Raw genomic sequence first — 22,828 nt, forward strand, 5'->3', positions numbered from 1 at the left:
TAGCCCCTGAACCTCTGCTTCTCACAACCAGTCAGAAATTCACTCCCCCTCTGCCTGTAGAAAAAATCACACAGAGGCCCCAGGACCTCAGCATCGCCTGCTCTGAACCAATCGCCACATTCTTTGACCTTCTCTCTAAATAGCATACCTCTCTCTATGTACTCCTAACTCCATCTCTTCCTCCTATCACAGAATCACCTGGTCTCTGGAGAGGACCAAGCCCACTGTGCTGAGGACCAGCGATGGAGGGACACAGTTGCCTGATACCCACCAAACACTACGCTGCGGACCTGAGACTGTGATGGGAGGGGCGGTATTCTGGGGACAGCGATATTCTGGGGACAGCGATATTCTGTAGGCTAGAGAGCTCTTGTACCCAGTGCGCACAAGAGGAATTGATTAAGGCAACTAATAAGGGACTCATATAATCAAAAGTAACAGAAGTCAATATTAAGATGCTGGAAGTGCTGAGTAGCCAATATTAATTACTAGCTATGGGGAATCAGTTTACAGAGCAAGAGGGGAGTCTAGCCCCCAGCGCAACGTTAGGAGCGAGGTGTTAGCCTGTGACAAGAGGGTCTGTACAGCCAGCTGGCAGGACTGTCATGAAATGAAGAGGACCAGCTAGTTAGAGCAATGCACAGTCAACCTCAGAGCAGCCAGGCTGATGGCACCCCAAAAGAATTGTTCGATATGGTTGCAGCAGTTGAACACGGCTGGGAAGAGAACACTTCAAGGAAAAATCCAAAGATGGTTCTGGCTTGTTATAGAAAATAAAGCAGTGTGTGTGTTGGGGTGGGGGTGTTGGGGTCAGCCTTTCCAAAGGAAGCTCTAGTGTCAATGGGCCAAACAGACAGGTAAAGCCAGGATGATGGGGAAAAGATATGAGTTCAAACCCTAGGCCTTCTACTAATCTGTCAAGAGATCCAGACTCCCCCAAGAAACAGCAGGGTTGGGACAGGTGAGACCAGAGCCTGTAGCCCTAGGAGTGGAGGATGCAGACCGTCATGGTGATCAGGAGGTTCCTACAGTTGAATACCAGCACAGAGCTTCTGTCGGAGGCTCTTCTTATAGTACAGTGGCCCATGGAGAAAGGCCCAGATCTAGACAGCTCATACTTCTAGCCAGCAAATAAACCTTAATACTTTGTCTGCTTCTAGAGCCCAGAAGCACAAGCATGGCAATGGGCAAGAATGAGAAGAGCATCCCAGCCAGAGGGGAGCCAGTCATCAAAGCAAGAGAACTTACCATAAGTAAACGGCTTTAGAGAAAACTATACCCCACTGGTGCAGCCCCAGCCCCCTAAAGACCCCAAGAGGAGGACTGCAGATGCGAACTTCAGAAGTCCGGGCTGAGGACAGCCTGTGAGCATGCACACGCATGCAGCTCAGGACAAAGGAATGGTCATGAGATTTGGGCCTGTCCAAGAATATCAGAAGTCCAGGAGACTTCAGCCTCCTGTACAAGTTTCATGGATAACAAGCCACCAGTCACCTGCAAGAGGCAAAGAAATGAAGTGGCTTCAAGTCAGATTTCAAGTTCCATGGCCTCCTAACTCCTAACCCAGGCAGGCTCAAACAAGCCTATTTTCTGAGGGGTGGGGGGAGGGTTTTAGTTTTCTCATCAGTGAAACGAGAGTCATAGCTCCGATCCACAGAACTATCATAAGAACTCTGTAAGGCCATGTGTGTTTGCATGCCTTTAATCCCACCCAGCACCTGGGAGGTGGATCTCTGAGAGTGTGAGGCCAGTCTGAACTACATAGCAAGTTCAATGCCAACCAAAGCTATATGATGAGACACTGTCAAACAGATGCGTGCGCACACTCCAGATGAGAAGCAAAAGACAAATGAGGTGCTTGAACATGGAGAACTATTCCAGTGCAGTCTGAAAGACACAGACAGCATGGCCCTGAACAGGGCAGGGCAAGCTACGCTACTCCTGTGAAGCCAATCAGAGCCTCTTTAAAGAAGATAAAGGGTACCTCAGCATTTTGTTTGCTGGTTTGAAACAGAGACGCCATACATAGCCCAGGCTAGTCTTCTGCCTCAGCCTCCAGATTTTGGGAATCACAGATGTGCCCCACCATAAGCAGTGACCGTGCTCATATGAAGAACCTGGATATGCTCATTCTGGACATGGGTCCTCATTTCCAAAATCTGATCAATTGGTTTTAAGAAGGAGACTAAAGGGCTGGGTATTTAACTCAGTAATGGAGCGCCCGACCATCATGTACAAGGCCCCAGTTTCTAGCCTCATAGTGAAAAAAAAAGAAAAGAAAAGAAAAGAAAAAGCTTCTTGAAGAAAACGAGATGAACCAGGGAAAGAACTTAGAAAAACAACTAAATAGGACCAACAGTTGCTGGTTTTAAACCCTCAATTTGCTTAAAGCCTGGAATTAGAGGAAGAGAACAGACACAGTGTTAACGCACATGCAGGATGTGATGAGGGGCCCAGAATACAAGTTCTCAGGAACCCAACGCAGCAAAGACGAGAGCTGGCTATGGGCTTTGGGCTATGGGCTATGAGGGAAGCTTTATGAAGCCATTTCAGTTGAAAAACTGGGAGGAAAAAGCAGCTCAGTTAATGGTCATGGCAGCAGTGAGCCCTTCAGTGCCCACATCGTGCCAAGCAGTGTGCTGAGAGTGGAAAGACATCTTCTCCATCCAGTCGGTCATCAGCATCTTCTACATCTTCTCCATCCAGTCGGTCATCAGCATCTTCTACATCTTCTCCATCCAGTCGGTCATCAGCAGTCCCTTCCCTCTTTGCCTACGGGGAACTGGAGCTCGGGAGTTGTATAACTCGCTAACAGCTGTCTGACTCAAACCCCAGCTCTTAGACTTTGCCAGCAGAGAGTGAACGGGTGGTCTCCTTGGGAGAGTTGTGGAAAGGAAGAGACAAGCAAGGAAAGTCAGCATAGCCAGGCCCAGAACACTGCAATTCTAGGATCTAAGACAGGTTGTGTGCTGGGAGAGGTGGAGGCAAGGGAACAGACTCCAGTGGTCTGGGGCTTCTGTCCTTGAGTGGGACTTTCCTTGGAGCACACAGGGGACTTCATCCATGGAGGGAGGACCGCACCCTTGAGCTCTCAATACTTAGAGACGGCATTTTTCAGGAATCCATCATCTTGGTGTCCGCAGCATCCAGTGCACTCTAAGAATCCCATCCCTGAGGACTCTGTCCTGGGAGATGCCTTCTTTGAGGACTCTATCCTTGAAGAGTGCATCTTCGAGGACCCCATCCTAAAGAATTCCATCCTACAGGGGCCCATTTTGAGGACTCCATTTTTGATAACTGCATCCTTGAAAGCTCCATTCTTGAGCGTCCTATCCAGGGCCATCGTATCCTTACAGACTCTATAGCCTTGAGGAATTCATCCTTGAAGAACTCCATTCTTGGAGCCCAGAGGAGATTCTGAAAGTGTCTATACTGAGAAAAGGCACCATCTGAGCGAGCAAAACAAGTTTGGTGTTGGCTAAAGATAAATGCTTTTGCATATTCTTATATGGCCGCGAGAAATACATAGGGGTATGAAAGGTGAGTAAGTCTAGGATTAAAAGTAGACCTCAGGGAACCCTCAGTGGTGATCAATTGATCCTGCCAAGATCCCCGGAGGACTGTCTATCATAATAGCCTTAAGAGCTGAGTTCGAAAGGAGATAGGAAGAACATGTTGTGTCAGTCAGGACACCCCCCCCCCCGCACGGACTCAACTGCTATGTTCCAAGACATGTTCTAGGGATGACCACCTACACCAGACGTGTTTGGGGCTGGCCTTTGACCCACCCCCACAGCTAACTGGTTAGTTTGGGGTAAGTTCCTTCCAGGAAGCTTCTCCCAGCCACTCCAGTCACACAGAGAATAATGGAGAGGCTGCAGCACTCTGGACACTGGCCATCTGCCCTGTCATTTCTGTCTCCTTTATCTCCCCACACGATGTTAAAGATGGAACCCATGGCCTTGATGCATGACAGATTGGCGTCTGTCACTGAGCTACAGCCCCCATCCTGATGTCATTGCTTATATTATGTCCCTGGCCTACTTCCCACCTACAAAACTTGAGGGAGAGCCGGGCGATGGTGGCGCACGCCTTTAATCCCAGCACTCGGGAGGCAGAGGTAGGCGGATCTCTGTGAGTTCGAGACCAGCCTGGTCTACAGAGCTAGTTCCAGGACAGGCTCCAAAGCCACAGAGAAACCCTGTCTCGAAAAACCAAAAAAAAAAAAAAAAAAACTTGAGGGAGGTAGAGCACTGGTAAAAGCCACTTCTCCCTCTACCACCCTTGTGTTTACAGCAGGATTCTTCAAATCCTAGGATGTCATCTAGACTCTCTGCACACTTGGATGAACAGGGACTCTCCCTAGAGGCACCACTGGCATTTGAGATCAGACGATTCCTTGTTGCGGGGCTGCATTACAAACTGTAGTGATAGCTCAAATTCTGGCCTCTACCCACAAGATGCCAGTAGCACCCCATGAGTTATGATGACCCAGAAAGCTTCCAGACATTGGCACAGTGTGAATGAAGAGACACTGTTGGAGGAACAAGAACAAAGAAGTTTCTCTCGAAAGTCTCAGAAAACAGGCAGATAAAGGGTTTGGTAGGGCACGGGCCCTGCTCGAGGACAACAACTCCAGAGCATGCCTTGGAGCTAAGCCAAGAAGAATTCCCCAAATATAGTCCTGTACCTCATGCCCGTGGGTTCTAGAGTGAAAGAAATTCCCCAGGAACCTTTTGAAAAAAGGGTTCTCCATCAAGGTCTTTAAGTGGACACCCTCTGTGGCCCATCGCCCTGCTTTTGGGTCAGCATACCCTGTCTGTGAGCCACTTTGTAGAACAACCCAGTAGAAGAGAATTCCCATCTGTCATCAACTTACACCCATGATGGTACATTGTTGAGAAAGACATGAACACGGGTCACACTCTACACTTCGTGTGCTGAGGTCATGTGTCAGTCACTGCACCCATGAGAGCGGCTCAGCATTACCACGGACCTCTCCTTCCTTTTTGGAAATTTCCCGATTCCCATCATTGCTTCTGTGGTCCACTGGGCATGTGGACTGTCTTATTCTGATCATTTTTTAAAATTAGTTCATTTATGTATTTCATCTACTTTTGCTCGTGTGTGGTGTGAGTGTCTGTGTGTATATGTGTGTTCACATATGTGGGCACATGTGTGGGCATGAGTGCACATGACACGTGTGTGAATTCATGTGGAGACCTGAAGCTGCCACTGGATGTCACTGGGCGGCTTCCTTAACCACTCTTCCTTTGTTAAATGGAGCCTCTCCCTTAGCCCAGAGCTTGCCCAATCTCGATAGTCTAGCTAGTCAGAGTGCTCTAGGGACCCCTCTGTCTATCTCCCAAGTGCTGGGATTTCAGGTGTCCACCGTGATTGCCCAGCTTTTCCAAGGGTTTTGGGGACCTGAACTCTGGTCCTCACACTTGTGTGACTAGTATTTTTTTTTCCACTGAGCCCTCTCCCCAGTCCCTGCTCTGTTTATTTGGAACAATTCCATCCTGTCCCAGGAGCTGCAAGGGCAGGGTGCACATCCTTCTCCACTCTGTATCCGGTATGGCTCACCATGCTTTTTTGGCCGAATGGCAGGTGAAGATTTGTGGGTTTGCAGTGACTCGCAGAAGATAGCAGCAGCGACAGCTCTAGTCCAAGGGACAGCAAGGAAGGGAGCAAAAGGCACCTAAGACGGCTTCCCCCTTAAGGCAGATTTCCCCACAAAAGGTGTGCTACACCGGAAAGCATCACAGAGGCACTGCACACACCCGATTGCTCTGGGGGGGATAACACGCCAGGCGGTGCTCTGACTGGGGAATGGCGTGACAGGACACAGGGTGGGAGTGTGCATGGAGAGGTCACCCCACAAACGTGTCACTCTACAGAGCACGGAGAGAGGGGCACTGAGAAAAGGCACATTCACATAGGACGGGAACAGGCGGCTGCAGGCTTCCAGAAAGAGCAGTACAATTAGTCAGGACATTGTCGAGGCACAGGGAGAGGTGTTAGGGGAGGGACACTCCATCAGATTATCCCCTAGTGATGTCAAATGAGGGGCAGGCTCGAGGGATAGATGGTCAGCAGGAATCTTGAGCACCATTGAGAGGCTTCCAGTGGAAGAAAGGAGTAGAGGAGATGAACAACAACAGGGTGTTGACCACCACTGGAAACAGGAAGTCCAAAGAATTCACTAGCAAGAGAGCAGCCATGAAACCCTGAGATGCAGCCTCCACAGCCAGGATTGCTTGGTGTTCTTGGTTGCATTTAGCCATGGAAGGATGAAGCTTCAACAGCTTGCTGCCCGCTAGCTACAAGGCTGGGGACCCAAAAGAATGAAGAACTGGGGTCCCCAGAGTAAGTCAGCAGAGAAGCCATTGTGGGGAAGTAGAGACAGGAGTCCCCAGGGAACGTTCAGGAGCCTCACTTAGTAGTGAAGAGAGGTCAATGTGGTTGGACACGGGGACGTCCTAGGGCTGGAAACTGCCCACAAGGCTCCTGTCTAGCACAGTCTGGCCAGAGAGACACCTTATCATCAGAAGCCACTGTGGATGAACCCTGAGAGTGGTGAAGAGGAGTGGCCACTCCTAAGAGGACGTATGCAGCATTTGAAATACAGGGAATGATGCAGAGAAGGGTGTCATCCTACATGCAGGGGCTGACCCCCAAAACCTCCCTGAGCCTCCTCTACAGGCTGGCTCAGCCAGCAGAAGGGGAACACGGACATGATGGAAAGCCTGGCTTTGTCACACAGGAAGAAAAGCAAATACCCCGCGAGCAGCAGGGCCAGGCGCCCTCCCTGATTCTGACTCTCAGCCACTTGCTGCCTCCTTCTCAGCTATCCCTGTCCTGGGAAAGGCCCCTGCAGGGGAGACCATATTCTGTATCTCTGTTTTTCCTCATTGTCCTGCTGCCCACCCTACAGGACCCCTTTCCCACCCCACAACACACTAGGCCCTCATCCAGGCTCCAGTTTCCTCCTCCCAAGTCCACAGCACCCTCCTGCCCATCACCCGATCCCTGAGCAACACACCTTGAAATCCTAGCTGCTCCTACCAATCTGAGCCCAGCCCTGCTCCTGGCCTCAGGCTTCTGCCCAGGAACAGCTCTAGAGCCTCCTTCTAGTTCAGCTCCCTAGCTGAAGAGGTCTCTGAAGCCTAGCGCACAGCTGAGGCCACACCTCAGGTTCACACAGCCCCAAACTCTTGTTTTCCAAACCGTACCTCACTGCCCAGCCCTGCTTTCTCCCACCCCAACCCAAGGTATCGCTGTGTCCTCTACGTATGTCCTGCCCCAGATACAGCTGACCCCTGACCTTCTTCTTGCTCCCCCTACCTGGCGCAGGTTTCGGGTAACCCGGACGTCGTGCCAGGCGTTGTCGTTGAACTTGCCATTGACGGGTTCCACAAGGGCCTCGAAGGCACCCGAGCCTAAGTTGATGACCAGCCAGACAGCCCCGGACTTGAGGGACAGGTTGACGTAGTCGGCCGACTTGCCCGTGTGCAGCATCAGCCCGTTGCGCTGCAGGGTGCGGAAGGCCAGTGTGATCTCGTCAGTGCTGCTCTGGATCGGGTTGTGTGACAGGTCGTAGCAGAAGAACTCATTGCCCTTGAAGGTTGCCACAAATTCCTCCTTGCCTGGACGCCATGGTTTGGGAAAACGGGAGAAGGCTGAGTGTGTGAGGTACACCAGAGGCTCTCCCTTCACCTCCAGCAACCCAAGCAAGGGTCCTAGACACTGGAGTCCTGTGGTCAACTCTAAACTTAGGCCCTCTTCCCCTCCTACATTTTGTCAACCCAGACCCTGCTGTCTTTGCTACCAAAAATCAGCTCCCCCCAGGTCCATTTCCAAAGCAGGAGGCTGCTAAGTGGCTCTCACACTGACAGCTGACAATTAAGCTGCCACAGGGCCAGACAAAGCTACAGGCCTCACCGTCTCCACTCTAGCAATGCTCTCAACCCCTGCCACCCTGGAACAAAGGCACGTGGGGGAGACGCAAGAGACCGACCGCCTGCCGTCTCCCTGGGAGTGCCTCCTGAGCAGCCCACCTCTCCACTTGCCTCTTCTTTGGTAACAGCTATTCTCAGTACCCAGGGACAGGGGCAATTTCAGGACTGTCCCTAAGTGATGGGACCAGTAGGTCTGCCTAGCCCTGCACAGATGAGAAGAGCAGGAAGCCATGGAGTAGAAAGGGACAGGGACACGACACATGGGAAGGCAATGCAAGTGACAGGGCTATCCACCAAGTGACAGGCCATTCTGCGGCATTCCGGTGGGTGTTCACCATGCCAGACCTCCCTCCTCTCCCAGCTTCATCCTCCAACCTAAGAAACCTCACAGTACCAGGTGTGTGACCCATAGATGCCAAGAGAGTGGCATGGGAGGGCCTGGCTCTCGTGTGTGTATGGTCCCGGATATGAATTACCTGTGAGCATATGCGTGTGTTTATGTATCTGTACATATAGACACAGCACCCAGTCTTTGTGTATGCGAATAACACCCAGCTAGTGTGTGTGTGTGTGTGTGTGTGTGTGTGTGTGTGTGTGTGTACATGGACACAGCACCCAGCCCAAGGTCCTTTCCCCTGCCCCTCTTTGGGGGGAAGCCATGACTCCTGGAAGAGCCAGGGGGATTGCTGGCGGTCTGCAAGTGGGTGACAAGCAAAAGTACCATGACTGGAAGCAGAGAGTTGGGGTCCAGCCCCTCAACTTCACACACCAGAGCACAAGCACGGGGCAGAGAACCCGATTCCAAATCAAGAGAGACAAGAAGCCCTGCACTCAGGCAGCGACTTCTGTCTCTCTGCCAGCAAATACTGATCCTGCTTCCTCCCTGGATGGATAAGAGGCAAACAGGACTGTATCATGAGGGTCTTTAGGCAGAGGCTGAACTATCTGAGCTTCTCCTGAGATGCTCTCAAGGCCCAGGGAAGAGTAGAAATGATGTGATGGGCACGGAGGGCCACGACAAGGCACCCACCTTCCCCTAGGGGCAGCGCTGAGCCGCAGTTCCGTGGAGGAAAGTGAGGGTCTCTCATTGCGGATTCTACAGAACTCTTCCCCAGCACACACAGCCGGCCTCTCTCCCTCCAGGCAGGCTGCCCACACTCGGCGCCCACTGCATCCGGATGCCAAGGCACCAGCTGCTGTCCCAGTGCCTGGCAGAGCCCTCACTGCAGCTGGCAAGGTCTTGTGTCCTGAGGCCACAGGACAGCAAGCTGAGGGGGGTAGGGCATGGGCCACATAGGGACAATCTGAATCCCTGCCTCTGTCTATTTAGGGGACCAGAAACAAAGGTGAAGTAGCCAGGAAAGACAAAGATGTGTTTAATGGTGATGTGGGGAGCCCAGCATAGAAGGGGACGAAGATGGACCGGCAGTGGGTCAGAAGAGAAATGGAGACAGGGCTGTGAGGGAAAGAGAGGTCACAGGGAACCTTATCGATAAAGAACAGGAGGGAGCCCTGAGGGGACAGGTGAGGAGAAGGGCCAGCCAGCATGGAAAGGGGACAGGGACCTCTAGGGAACTAAAGCCACAGCTTTCTGGGGCTTTATTGTTTCCATAGCAACCAGGCCTGCTGCTCAGACACTGACAGAGCCAGGGGGCTCAAGAACCAGAAAAGGGACTGCATTTGACCTTGGTTTTACCACCCAGACTGTTAGCCCCACCCAGAAGTCAGACCTCTCCTCCCACTCCTTCACCTTCACTGCGGTCAAAGCAAATAACATTGCAGAGATCCAGGCTGCAGGGAGGGAATAGAAAGCAGCCACCTGAAAAAGTGATTGGGACCAAACAAAAGAAGTCAGAAAAAAAGGAGAGGCAGGGCTGAGGCCAAGAGCAGAAATGAGGCCATTCCTGGACTCCTCAGGTGGACCCAGGGGAGGAGACAAAGCCATCTATGCTGCTAGGCTGAGCTGACTAGACCCCAGGCTTCTCTGCCCAGAGATGGAAAGACATTTGGCTGTCCAAGGGAGTCTGAAGGCTTTTAAGGAGAGGGATGAGAGGCAGGTGGGCAATCGCAGCAAGAAAACTGAAGAAGAGAGAGCAAGAGAGTGAGGGACACAGGGAGAACCTTGATGGAGCAGGGGAGAGCCCTCAAGGGCCCTGATGGGGGCGGCACTTCAGGGACCAGAATGTATAGTGTAGCCCTGGAGCGCCTGAGCACTAGCTGGACCCGGGACGCTCAGATCCTGTAGCGCCAGGGGGCGCTTTGCTCCACCAGTCATGCAAGCCACGGCCAAGAACTACAACTCCCATCATCAACACGTGAGAAATTACAACCCTTAAGGGCTCCTAGTGTGGAAAGGGAGTCATTGCTAACACTTGTTTGCTTCTCCATCAGGGAGTCTGTGGCCTCACAAATGTTCCAACAAAGCTGAATGTGGCTGGAACTGCCTGGGTTTCCAAGCGCCATGAAAGGGAGGGACACAGCTGTCCCCTTTGAAGAGCCAGCTCTAAGTCCTCTGGGATGATCTCCAGCCCCCTCTGACCCCTTCTGGCTCTGGGGAACCACGGCTGTGTGTTCTGCTCATTTGGCACTTACTGCCTAGTAACACCTTGTACAGCTCCTTGGGGAGGAAATTGGCTGTGAGAAAGCAGACCTGGGCACTGGCGCTGGCTCTGCCAACCAGCTCTGTGACCTTGGCCAAGTCAGTCTACCTCCCAGGTTGCCTCAGGAATGACGATGGACAGGTTAGGACACAATTCAGCCCCAAATGACTCTGCCCCTGGATATGACTTTGTGGAGGTGCATATGCTTACCCCTCCATGGATGAATAAGTAAATTAACTCCTCTGAACAAGGTCTGTGGTTTCCAGCGACCTTCATGGACCATGGTTTAGTGGAGTTATTTGTTAGCCCATCAGAGACCCCTGGAAACAGTGACCATTCGCTCATTTAAAGTAGTTGTGAGTCAGGTGTGCACACCTTTAATCCCAACACTCAGAAGGCAGAAGCTGATGTGTTTCTGTGAGTTCAAGACCAACCTGGTTCGCTCATTTAAAGTAGTTGTGAGTCAGGTGTGCACACCTTTAATCCCAACACTCAGAAGGCAGAAGCTGATGTGTTTCTGTGAGTTCAAGACCAACCTGGTCTACATAGTGAGTTCCAGGTCAGCCAAAACTACCGTGAGACCCTATCAAAATTAACTAAATTAAATTAATGTGCTGAGCTCATGCCTACATAGATGCCAAGAGCTGCGCAGAGCATGGAAAGAGACAATGAAAATCCTGTCCTCGAGTTCTGGAGTTCAGAACCACAAGGCCAGCAAACAGACAGAGTGACAGTTAGGATGTGGTACGACTGAATCCAAGGAGGTGCAGAAGTGTCCAGGCTGGCCCAGAAGTTCAGGGAGATTGCCAGCAAGGAAAGCATGGCTGCTTTTTCCAAGAACAAGGTCGGGATGGTACAAGCCCAAGAGGACACTATTTGGAGGATGGAGGTGACGGCGGGAGGTTCTGGCCTGACCGCAGAGCTTTGAGAGATGTCAGAGCGGCCTGCACATTTCTCAGCAAAGGGTCCTGAAAGAAGCAGCCTCTGGCCAAAAAAGTAGGCTGGGATCCCGTGCTCTAAGACACTAAGCGGCCGGCCCATGCTGGCGTCTGGGGCTTTCACCGGTGCCTGTTTCCCCAGCTATAAAATAAAGCAATGATGCCCGCCACTAAATTTCACCAAGGCTTACTGGGACCATATAGGTGACACGAGGATCACAGATGTTGCCAGTTTCTCCCAGGCAAGATACCTAGCAGGCTTCTAGACTATGATGGTACCCTGCCACCTGTCACCCTGAAATAGCAACACTTTCTAGAGATGGGCCTGACCGCTCATGGAAAAGGGCATCTGGGTACTGTGGAACGGTGCCCTGGGAATGGCGGTGGGGTGCAGGCCCGCTGCCAGCCTGGAGAAAAGGCACAGGGAGGTGCCATACACCTATGAAGACTCCTCTCCTCCCAGAACGCAGTTAGCCTAGAGCAGAGCAAGGACCGGACTGTCTGGGGACCATGGGATCACTGACCTTTCGTTGGCTGGTGCACATCGCCGGCTCCTCCTCTCCCGGCCCCCCCCTCGGAGAACAGTAAGGACCCTACTGGAGAAGCAGAATTGGGGAGTCAGGCATAGGGACTTCGCAGCCAGTCCCACCCCAGTCTTGAGGTGATGGAAGGCTCTCTCAAGGACAAAGGTCTGCTTGAAGGCAGGTGAGGAGAGTTTCTCTGGGGACTCCCTGGCCTTCAAGATCTCTTGAGGAGCCATTTGACAATCCAAAGGTCACCAGCCCCACATACCCTATCAGGCCTCTGACCATCGATTTCTAGCCTTTGGCCAGGGTGAGGAGACTAAGTGAGGGGGAAGGGCATTCCTGGGGACCAGGGTCCTGAGCACCTGTACCCAAACTTCCTCTTCACCCTGTGAGACCACTGTGACATCCTTAGGGCTCATGTTCCTCTCACTGGGCAGAAGGTGTGAACCTTCTGCTGGGTTAGAGAATATTCTTATCAACCTGCTTTTGCCTGACATGGACACCTGTGTTCCAGAAGCCACCACCATTCAGGGACCCAAGCCCCCCTGATCACCTGTACCTGCTTCGGTCCCCACAGGGGCTGCTCTGACAGTCTCCACTTGGACTACGGGGCTTCCCAGGTTTGCCCTCCACCACGTTCACAGAAGGGCTGTGCTCACAAGGAGCTCCTGGCTAGGTAGGGCTCCCCAGGGATACAGGACGCTCTTACTTAGAAATCAGTGCTCAGCTTTATTACCCTGCTCCTCACCACACGGGGCTCAGTTCTGCTCCATGGGCACAGGTTGCTATGTCTGGGCTCCAGACTAGCTTAGCTTCACCCATGCTTGCCAGTGAACAGGTACTCTCTGGTGCCTGGTTCCCAGGCAACCAACCCTATTGCTAGAACCATAGGATGAGGAGAATTCAGGGATAAATGGGAAGGTTTATTTCTGGGTTCTTCCTCCAAGTCCAGTCCCCAATCTCCAGAACTAAAATTAGACAAATCATCTGAGCTGCAGAACCTTCTAGATGAGGAGAAGCATCTCTAGGACCCTTCTAGAAAACATCATCAGTGTCTAAGGTGAGTCACAGCCAGCACTCCCCAAACCAAGAATTTAGAAGTAAGAAGGACGTGATTCATCCAGAACCCTCCTTCTAATTCCCTGTGTGGGACTTCCTCTTTCTTACTTCTGGCCACAACTTCCCATGCCTGCATAAATCTCAGGCCCTTATTTCTCAGACCTAAATCCATCCCAAATTTCAGATCTCAGTGAGACTCTCTTACATCCTGGATGTGGCCCCACCATCCCTTTGCTCATAGTTAAACAGTCAACCCTGTCTCTTGTATAGGTACTGCAATGCCCAAGGTGCTCATAGAGGTGGATAACTGGGAGGGCAGGGAGGCCAGAGCTGGAGGGGAACAGTCAAAACTCCTAGGTTCTCTTCTAGGTTGCTTAATGCCAGGGTTTCTCTACCCCTGCAGTGCTGAGACTGGATCCCAGGGCCTTGTGGATGCTGAGACAGCAACAATCTACTACAGAACTCCAACACTGGGGTTTGGACTGGTGGGAGGGACTTAGCCAAGGGTAGGCTCAAGCTAAATGACAAGTCTCAGCCATGCCACCTAGTAGGGCTATCATGCCACTAGTAGGACTATACAATTACCACAGCCAGTCTCTTGTCTCTGATATACTGTCATCTATCCGATAGAAATAAGAGATATTCAAAAGATAACGGAGGTAAAGGCAGAGGGTGGGGCGTAGTGGAAAGGGAAAGTCTTGCACCTCCAGCCCCCATGTCTTCTATTTTCAACCCATTCTAGGGACAGGGATTAAATGGAGTGTCTTCCACAGCAGCAAGGGAAGGAGACTGTGGCTGCCTCAAATAGTTTCTGCAACCCAGGCCTTTTTTTTTTTTTTACTTGCATTCATAGAAAAGAGAAGAGCGATCAGAATGAATGGGGAAAAAATCAAATACCACCATGAGAAAGAAAAAAGCAAGATATACCACCAGGAAAAATGGAAAGGAAAAAATAAAAAGAGACTGGAGACAACGGCAGGAAAGTATACATCTTGACATCAGAAACCAAGGTGAGATGAGGGTGGACAGTGGACCCAGGGGAAGGGGAGGAGGGGAGGGAGAGGACCAGCCCCACCCCCGCCAGGCACCCCCATACAAATAAAGAAATGGCAGAGGAAGAGGGGAGAAAGGGAAGGAGGAAGGCAGGAAGGGTGAAGGAGAAGGAGGGAAGGGAAGGGAACAGAAAAGCCAGGCACAGTTTGGGGCAATCCAGTCCAATCCAAACCAAACCAAAACTTCAAACCATACCTTCGCTGTTTAACGTCAGGTGAGCCGGACCTTGGAAAGGGGAAGGAGAGAAAGAGAGAAAGAAAAGAAGAAAAGAAAGAAAGAAAAGAGGAAAGAAACAAAGAAAACACGAGTCATCAAAATCAGCCAGAGAGAAGGGAGGGAAAGTTGTTGCTGCCACAATTTAAAAACCCTTTTTAACTTGTGACAGACATCGGGGGAGAGCCCCCAGCCCAGCAGCTGAGGGAAGGGGCCCGATGCAGAAACAGAGGGGAGAGGGAAGGGAAAGGGGAGAAAGAGAGATCAGGGCGTCAGAGGGTGAGGGGTGTGAGCCAGAGGAGACAAGGCAGGGAGTTGCTACAGGGAAGGAGAGAAATTTTTGGTTTCTTTTTTTTTTCTTTTTGCCGGGGGAAAAAAAAAGAAAAGGAAAAGGAGGGGAAGCATGGCACTGGGAGGGCTGCTTTTTCCTTTTTCTTTTTTTCTTTTTTCTTTTTTTTTTCTTCCAGGAGGTGGAAAGAAAAAAAAAACGGTCAACGAGAAAAAAACGATTCAGATGGAGGAGAAAATAAAACACAACACAAAACTCAAAGTCACCTGGAGAAAAAGAGCGTGTCCTGTTAGACAGGGATTGAGTGGGCGAGGGCTCTCCAACCACCCCACCCTCATCCTTGGGTCCCCGTGACCTTAGGGGAAAGCACAAAGTGTAAGGAATGTGGATGGGCCTTTAAGGAAACCTCCACACTGACTTAGAAAGGCATCCTCTCCATCCTTCCAGCTGCCCAGCCCAGCCTCATGTACAGATAGCAGGGTCCAGGAGAAAACCAGGGCTCTGGGGAACCAAGGAAGCTGGAGGAAGGAAAATGAGTCCATGGAAACTCTGGGATGAAATAAGGTGGAGGTAATCTTTCACAATCTGGGAATCTGGGAATGGTGTGCCTTCAGACAACAAGGTCCAAAAGGGACAGCCAAAACCCCTGGGCAGAAGGTCAAGCTCTCTGAAGCCCAAACACCCCAAGCCTAAAAGATTGTACAGGTCCCCTTGCCCTGGCCAGGCACTTGCTGAGCTGATCCAAAAACAGAATGAGGACAATTTAGGCCAGTCGCAAGCCCTGAAAACCCTACTCTGAGATAACTTATCCTCCTTAGCCTGAGTCAGTCCAGCCTGAGCCAGACTAGGACCCCAGACCCAGAGAGATTGACACCAACAGACCAGCCACAAACTGATTCCTGCCAACTCCCTGAGATGACCAACTAACCCTACCAAACTCCAGCTCCCTGACCACAACCCTACCTTCCTGCTGTGGGGTCTGGTTACCAGGGTAGTGGGGGAGCATCTCTGCTGTCAAGAAAACCATCCCAGTTCCTGTGGCAGGAGATGCTGGCCCTTAGGATGGAAACTGTAGCCATTATAAATTCATGGAGGCTAAAGAGCCACCAGCATCTCTGGAGCAGAGATACCCCGTGCCCAGAGAGCAGTGGGGAGGCTAAGGAGGCTGAAGAGGGGAACCTGGGGAGCTCAGAGCCTCCCTCTCCATCTCAGAGTCTCATTCATTTATTTCACCTCTAGGTCTGAGGCTAGCTTGAGGGAGGAAAGCCACAGCAACTGGGGGAGCATCAGGACAAAACAGTCTCAGGAGTACACAGGATTTATTCAAAACACTGGTGGGGCTCCAGCATTTAGGCTGCCCTTGCTCCAGATAGCCGCTACACAGCTATTCATTCTTCCTTGACAAAATTCCAGCACCTTCTAAAAGCTCAGGCCCCAGGATCTGAACCCTTCTCCCACTTGCCTGTCAGCAGCAGCCTTGCCCAGAGAGCCCACGCTTAGAAATGCAGGCTTCTGCTGCCCTCTGTCCAGAGTCAAAGGCCCAGTGGCTATACTTCCTTCCCTCTGCCCCACTACCACCTACAACCCCTTAGGCCTGACTGCTGCTGGGCAAAGTCACACATCTACCCTCAGGACCCTTCTGCTGCCCAGCTCTCTGCCAGCCTCATTAGCATGCGGCACTCTCCCTCTGTCACCAAGGCAACCAGCTGCTCAGCTCCCTCAGGCGTGACAGCACCAGCCATCTTGGTGAGGGGAGACCCATTCCCTTCCTGTCTACCCCTGGCTCAGTCCTAGATGACTGGATGACCAAGAGATCCCTCCCTACAGACTGCCTCCTCTCCCACCCCTTGTCCTGGCCGCAGTACCCCTGGGGTGCTCTCTCTCTCATGTCTACCTGTGGCATCTGCTCCTCTTCCCACTCCTCCCACAAGCTGGATGTGACGGATGGCACTGCCAAAGGTCCTTCCTAGGGTACTCAATTTGGCTAGGCAGGGTCTCCTCTCCCGTTGGTAAGAGATTAGGAAGAAAGAGACAGCACTTAGGGTGCGACAGAACAAGATGCCTGGTTCCTAGAGGAATCCAGGCCTCGGGCCCAGCATCCCAGCATCACAGACAGAGGGAGAAGGGGAGGCACAGAGAACCCCTAAGAGATCTGAAGAGGGCCCTCATGGCTAGGGAGGAAGCCCCTACCTCCAACCCCCGTCTTCACCTGCAGTCTTGTACCCAGACCCTAGGACAACAGTCATGAAAAAGACAGACAGACAGACATGCAGAGGGACACACAAAGAAATCACATTCTTGCCTATGTACACACATTCTTGCCTATGTACACACATACATGTACACACATTCCATACATGCCCTGTACTGTACATTCCGGCCCACATCTAAACCAGCAGGTGACCAGGACACCTCCACCACAGATCTCATTGCCATGTCCCCAAACCAAGCTTCTCTTCTTGTCCTCATCGTCCCTTTCTTCTCCCTGCTCCAAGTCACTTCTCTGCAGCCCCCTGCTCTTCTCTCAGCCTGGGCCTGCCCTCTCTGCTCCTCTCACTCCGCTCTCTCTCCCCACAGCTGTTTTGTTGTTGTTGCTGTTTTGTTTTGTTTTGTTTTTAAATCCCACCTCTTCTCCTCTCCCTGTCTCTATGCTTCCTCCTTCCTCCTCTCAAGCGTCTTCTATCCCCTTTCTCCCCTCTTCCTCCCTCCATCTCTCCTTTTGTTCCAGAGGAGACATGACATCAAGAGCAAGTGAAAGTCAGACCTACACTAAATCTTATCTCCAGGCCTCAGAAGGCTGCGTCCACTCAGAGGTGCAGGCGCCTCCTCCTTGACACACAACAGAGGTAAACAGTGGCACACAGAGATGCAAACATAGATGCAGACGCACAAAGCCCCAGATGCTCCTCCAGAGACTCAGGGACACATGCCACTCCGTGGACAAAACAACAAGCCAACGCCCAGCATCCCCACACAGACAGCCAAGGCACATGAATGTGTGTACAAACAGACAGATACAGACACAGGGGCTGGTCTGCTCAGATCAGAGCACCTGAGGAGCCCCAAATAGAAAAAATAAAAACAAAAACAAAACAGAGCGACAAGGCAAGCCATGGACACCACAAGGAAAATGGGTTCCACCCACATCCTGACCTAGAGCCCTCCTTGCCTGCTCTTCTCAGACCCCCATATCCTTGGTGTCTCTGAGCTCCTCCCAGAAGGGTCAGGCCCAGGGGTTTCAGAGTGTCTCCTACCCACTGTCTTCCCAGAACATGGGGACTGTGGAGCAGGGTGGTGATCAGGGTAAGGCCTTCCCTCATCATAATCGCTTTGCCAATTTCACTGCGATGACCTGTAAGATCAGCTACAGTCCAGCCTCTAAGTGTGGACCTCCCTACCCCCAATCTTATCCACCCCAGAGAAGGAAAGGAAACAGAAGGAAAAGCAAAGCTAGAGGGAAAGTTTCCAAGAATGCTAGAACCCAGAGAATCTGTAGAAGGTCAGGGACAGAAAAGAGGTCCACAGACAGACCCCTGGAGAAAATGAGACAAAGAGAAAAACCAGAGAGAGAGGCAGGGAGAGAATGCAGAGATCCAAGAGAAGCCCACTCCCACCCTTGCCCGGGGACTGGGTTGAACAAAGAAGCTTCCCTCTTCCTCCCAGCCACAGGCAGCTTTAGTAGAGCAGGGGAGCTGGCCCTGCCCACACAGCCCAGCCGTGGACAGACCCTGCCTGCCTGTACTCTCCACCACATCCCCACTGGCCTGAGTCCCGCAGCAAAAGCACGGATTCTCTCCAGCTCAGGCTCCGGGCCGACAGCCAGCCCTGCCACTAGCTGCTCCCTTCTACACATAGCCATTATATGCTTGGTTGGTTCTTTTCTTTTCTTAGTTTTCTCTGTGTAGCCCTGGCTGCCCTAGAACTCACTATGTAGACCAGGCTGCCCCTGAACTCACAGAGATCCACCTGCCTCTGCCTCCCAAGTGCTGGGATTAAAGGTGTGCACCACCACACCTGGCTCATCCATTAAATGCTTTGGGCAAAACAGTGTCTACCTTCTCACTTCTGGACACTTCTGAGACTACCAGCTGACTCATAACCTCTTCCCAGAGACCCTCTCCCCTTCCCCACAAGGAAGAAAGCTGGGAACAGCATAGAGCAGCGTGGGCAAGGAGATCTGCCTTCTACCCAGGAGCTTCCCCAGTCAGTGAACAAAGCAGCCTAAGAAGAGGCAGTCCAGTGAAGAAACCCCCAGATAGCCTCCCCGAGGTCCCCTCAAACACAAGCAGGCAGGGGCTGTGGCGTGGCCAACAGCACGCCTTCATATAGACCCTTCAGGGAGATGGGCATTAACCTAACGATCAAGGAGGCTCCACTCACCTTCCATAGGGTGTTCCTCTATAGTCAGCCAAGTTCAGAGAAGGGGAGCAGGGAGAGAAGAGAAAAGAAGCTTGTTAGCAAATATGCCATGGACAGGTGCTTTAAGGACCAAGGGGTTCCAGGTCCCCAAGCCCACCAAGGCCCTGACATGAATAACCCAACCTCAGTAGCTCAGGGAGCAGCTTTGCTGGGGACTGAGCAATGACCACACTGCCTCCTGAATGAGTCCCCCCAAAGTCAATCGGTCTGGAAAAACTGAGAGGGCTTTCTGCCTTTGACACTAGATCCTGCTAGACCAGGAAACTGAGGCCCAGAGCAGAGGCATGATGACCCCAGATCACACAGAGACAGGAAGCAGGGTGGTAAGCAAAGCCGCAAGCAGCCAGGCTTCCCGACTCCCTGCGACAGGCTCCTCCCTTGCATTCATCCCTCGGCAGCTCAGAGACAGATGGGGACGTGCTCACCACACCAGAGACTGTCTTACTGGGCTGCCGAGGCACACTTAGGCTCAGTGACACACTGACACACATAAGCACCACACGGCCCACTCTCGCATTTAGCTCGGACTTAGCTCACGCCTAAAGCGTTTGCGCTCAAGCACCTGACCACCTACGGTTCCCTACCCTCCCAAAAGGCACCCTCGCAGTTAGAACGTGGCTCGGGCCAGGCCCTGGGTCTGGTCCAAGAAAACATGATTCTGCCCCAAACTGCCTATCTGAGTCACCCAGTCTCTCTGTACCCCGACTACAGATGGCAGCGTGGACTGCATCCTTGCCCAAGCCCTTCTGACCCTTGCTCTACCTCTATGATCAGGGGAAATGTCTTCTTTCTTGGTTTGCCTTTTGTATTTTTTATATCCGAGTGTTTCACAGTCTTATTCTGTAGTCCAAACTGGCCTGGAACTTAGTGTGTAACACAACTAGCCTCAAACTCAGGACCATCTTCCTGCCTCCTTAGGGCTGAGATTATAGGCATGCATGACCACGTTCAATTTTAAGCACTGCTGGGGATCGAATTCAAAGTCTTACGCACGCTAAACAAGCATTCTACCAACTGAGCTGCATCCTCAACTCCAGAATGTTTGCTTATTTGTTTGTTTGCTTGTTTATTTCAAAATATTGGATAAGCCAGATTGGTCTCAAAGTCATGTAGCTAATGTCTTGGTCCTTCTGCTTCTACCTCCCAAATGAGTCAAAATGCCCTCTAAAGGACAAAGCAAAGGGCCTCTAAATGGATGCTCACCTAATTCAGAGAGCCACACTGGGAGCCCCTAGATCAATGCACATCCCATGGGCGTCAGCCTCACCTATTAGGGTCTGATCTGGACCTGACCTTGGGACACACCCGATGGGTAAAGAGGGAAGGTGAATGGGAGCGGTCCCCGCAGCTAAGCAGCGGCAGCTCCTCAAGCAGGCTTCGTAAGAGGACTAAGATGCTCCCAGCCTTAAACATCTGTCACACAGTCACTCACCGTGAGGCTGATAGAGGAAGCCAAAGGCAGAGGAGAGACACTGCCCAATCTACAAGCACACAAAGGATCCCGAGACAGACATGAGCGCACACACGTGTGCATGTGCTCTCTCCTCCCTCCTATGAGCACATTCTGTGGGATTTGTTCATGCGTTCTCAGGGAGGGGCATTACACCACAAAAACAAGTACATTATTTATCCTACGTCATACCACCCCTGTGGTACATGCAGAGACTGGGAGCCAACACCAGCATCTGCACAGCAACCTAATACATGTTATTATTGATGCATTCGCCCACCAGCCCTGCACACTCCCAGTGAACACGGCTGCCTGGCTACCTACCCATCTCGTTCCTTATCCACCCACGCCCACCAGCCTCCATGTTACAAATATGCTCGCAACACACACCAGAGAGGCTTTTGCCTGACAGCTACACCCTGAAGCTGTAGAGACCACAGTTTTCCTAAAGCTCCTGAGTCTCATCACAGCTATGAGGGAGCTGTCCAGTTAAAGAGAACCCTTGGGCTCTCCGAGAACAGCTGTGCTAAAACTCTTTGATCCTAGCATGCCAAGGCCCTGACCAGTCCCAAGTACCAACACCTGCACAAAAGAATAATTTTGATTTCTAGATAATTCCACATAGCAGATATTTCAAAAAAAAAAATGTTTCCAGGCTGGAATGGTAACTCAGCAATTAAGAGGGCTTCCTGCTCTCCCAGGGAACCCTAGTTGGGTTTCCAGAACCCACCTGGGTAGCTCCACCACCGCATGTAACTCTAGCTCCAAAGCGATAAGGTACCTCTGGCCTCTTTGGGCAACTGCACTCATGTGCACACACTTACACAGACACACAGAGGCCCATAATTTAAATTGTTTTAACAGGCTAGGGAGACGGAACAGTAGTTAAGAGTGCTTACTGATCTTAAAGAAGGCTCAGGTTTGGTTCCCAGCATCCACATGGTGGGGGCTCACAACTACATAACTACAGTTCCAGGGGATCCGATGCCCTTCTCTGACCTCTACTGGCATTGCAGCACATGGTACAGATACCTGTCCTCGGACACACACATGCACATAAAATAAAATAAGTATCTTTTAAATGAATAATTTTTTAAAGTATGCTCAGAAACATGAAGCCAGCAAGTTCCTAAAAGACAGAAGACTTGTGTCGTTCGTCTGCTCTGTGCTGTCTGCATGCTTCACCTGCCGTCCAGGCCCCTCCAGGTCCACCTTCCTGCCCCTCAGCCACCTGTTCTCCTCACCCATAGCTCACCTCAATCGCCCCAGGACAAAGGCCCTCCTTCCGACCTACGAGCCTGGATCTCTAAAGCGTGTCCCAAGATGCCATCTAACCCAGGGCCAGGCCCCCTGCCAGCCGAGTCACACCGCTTGTCTGCCTGGCTGTAAGCCATGTGCTCACTGAGGAGACACACCTGGGCCACCGCTGCCCCATTAGCCACTTGCCAATCAGGGCCACCACACCCCTTTCTTTCTCTCACAGGCGTCTTGGTCTCAGCCTGAGCCGGCTGCAGAACTCTTTCCCCCAAGCCCTCTCCTGTCTTTATTGGGCAGACACCCAGAAAGCAGTCCTCCCCTTTTTCAGATCAGTTGCCAGGACCTATGGGCTCCACCCTCTAAAACCCACCATGCCCCATCAGTGCAGCCCAGGTGAGGCCCTATCTGTTCTGCTGGGAGCTTGACTAGGCCTCTGTGATAATCTCCCTTCAATGAGTCTTTTCACCCTACAGTTTATATCCACACCACACCTAAGTGTCTCAACCACATCTCAAGCCTGTTACAGTGCATATCTATCTACTGCAGTGTATATCTACTGTATGTGCATTTATATATGTATGCATAATATATGTATATCTATCCTATCTACTGCAGTGTGTATCTCCTGCATGTGTATTTATATATGCATGTATATATATATATATCCTATCTATCTACTGCAGTGTGTATCTCCTGCATGTGTATTTATATATGCATGTATATATATGTATATCTATCCTATCTATCTACTGCAGTGTGTTTCTATAGCATGTATATCTATCTTATCTACCTACTGCATGTATATATATGTATATCTATTTTTCTATCTACTGCAGTGTGTATTTACAGCATGTATAGCTATATATGCATGTATATATGTATATCTATTCTTCTATCTACTGCAGTGTGTATTTACAGCATGTATAGCTATATATGCATGTATATATGTATATCTATCTTATCTATCTACTGCAGTGTGTACCTACTGTGGTGTGATCTACTGCAGTGCATGTCTACTGCGTGTATATCTATTGCAGGTATATGGCTCCTTGCTGAGCTTCA

The 22,828-nt window shown here is 51.3% G+C and overlaps 1 protein-coding gene across 22 annotated transcripts in view; it reads right to left on the reverse strand.

Annotated features, from left to right (window-relative positions):
• Nrxn2 (neurexin 2) overlaps positions 1 to 22,828 on the reverse strand; it is a 116,654-nt gene that overhangs the window by 71,725 nt on the left and 22,101 nt on the right. For 13 of the 22 annotated variants that reach the window (XM_041661818.1, XM_041661808.1, XM_041661821.1 and 10 more), the window contains exons 3-6: positions 19,021 to 19,038; positions 14,334 to 14,363; positions 12,024 to 12,095; positions 7,348 to 7,649 (exon numbers count right to left, since the gene is read on the reverse strand). In XM_041661818.1, coding sequence (XP_041517752.1) covers positions 7,348 to 7,649; positions 12,024 to 12,095; positions 14,334 to 14,363; positions 19,021 to 19,038 — 422 coding nt within the window. The remainder of the gene's footprint in view (positions 1 to 7,347; positions 7,650 to 12,023; positions 12,096 to 14,333; positions 14,364 to 19,020; positions 19,039 to 22,828) is intronic. The other 9 variants (XM_041661822.1, XM_041661812.1, XM_041661813.1 and 6 more) reach the window with 4 other exon arrangements.

Source organism: Microtus oregoni, unplaced genomic scaffold (genome assembly GCF_018167655.1).
Source record: "Microtus oregoni isolate MIOR12 unplaced genomic scaffold, Mior012 000012F_ref0000307, whole genome shotgun sequence".
Taxonomy (NCBI): Eukaryota; Metazoa; Chordata; class Mammalia; order Rodentia; family Cricetidae; genus Microtus; species Microtus oregoni.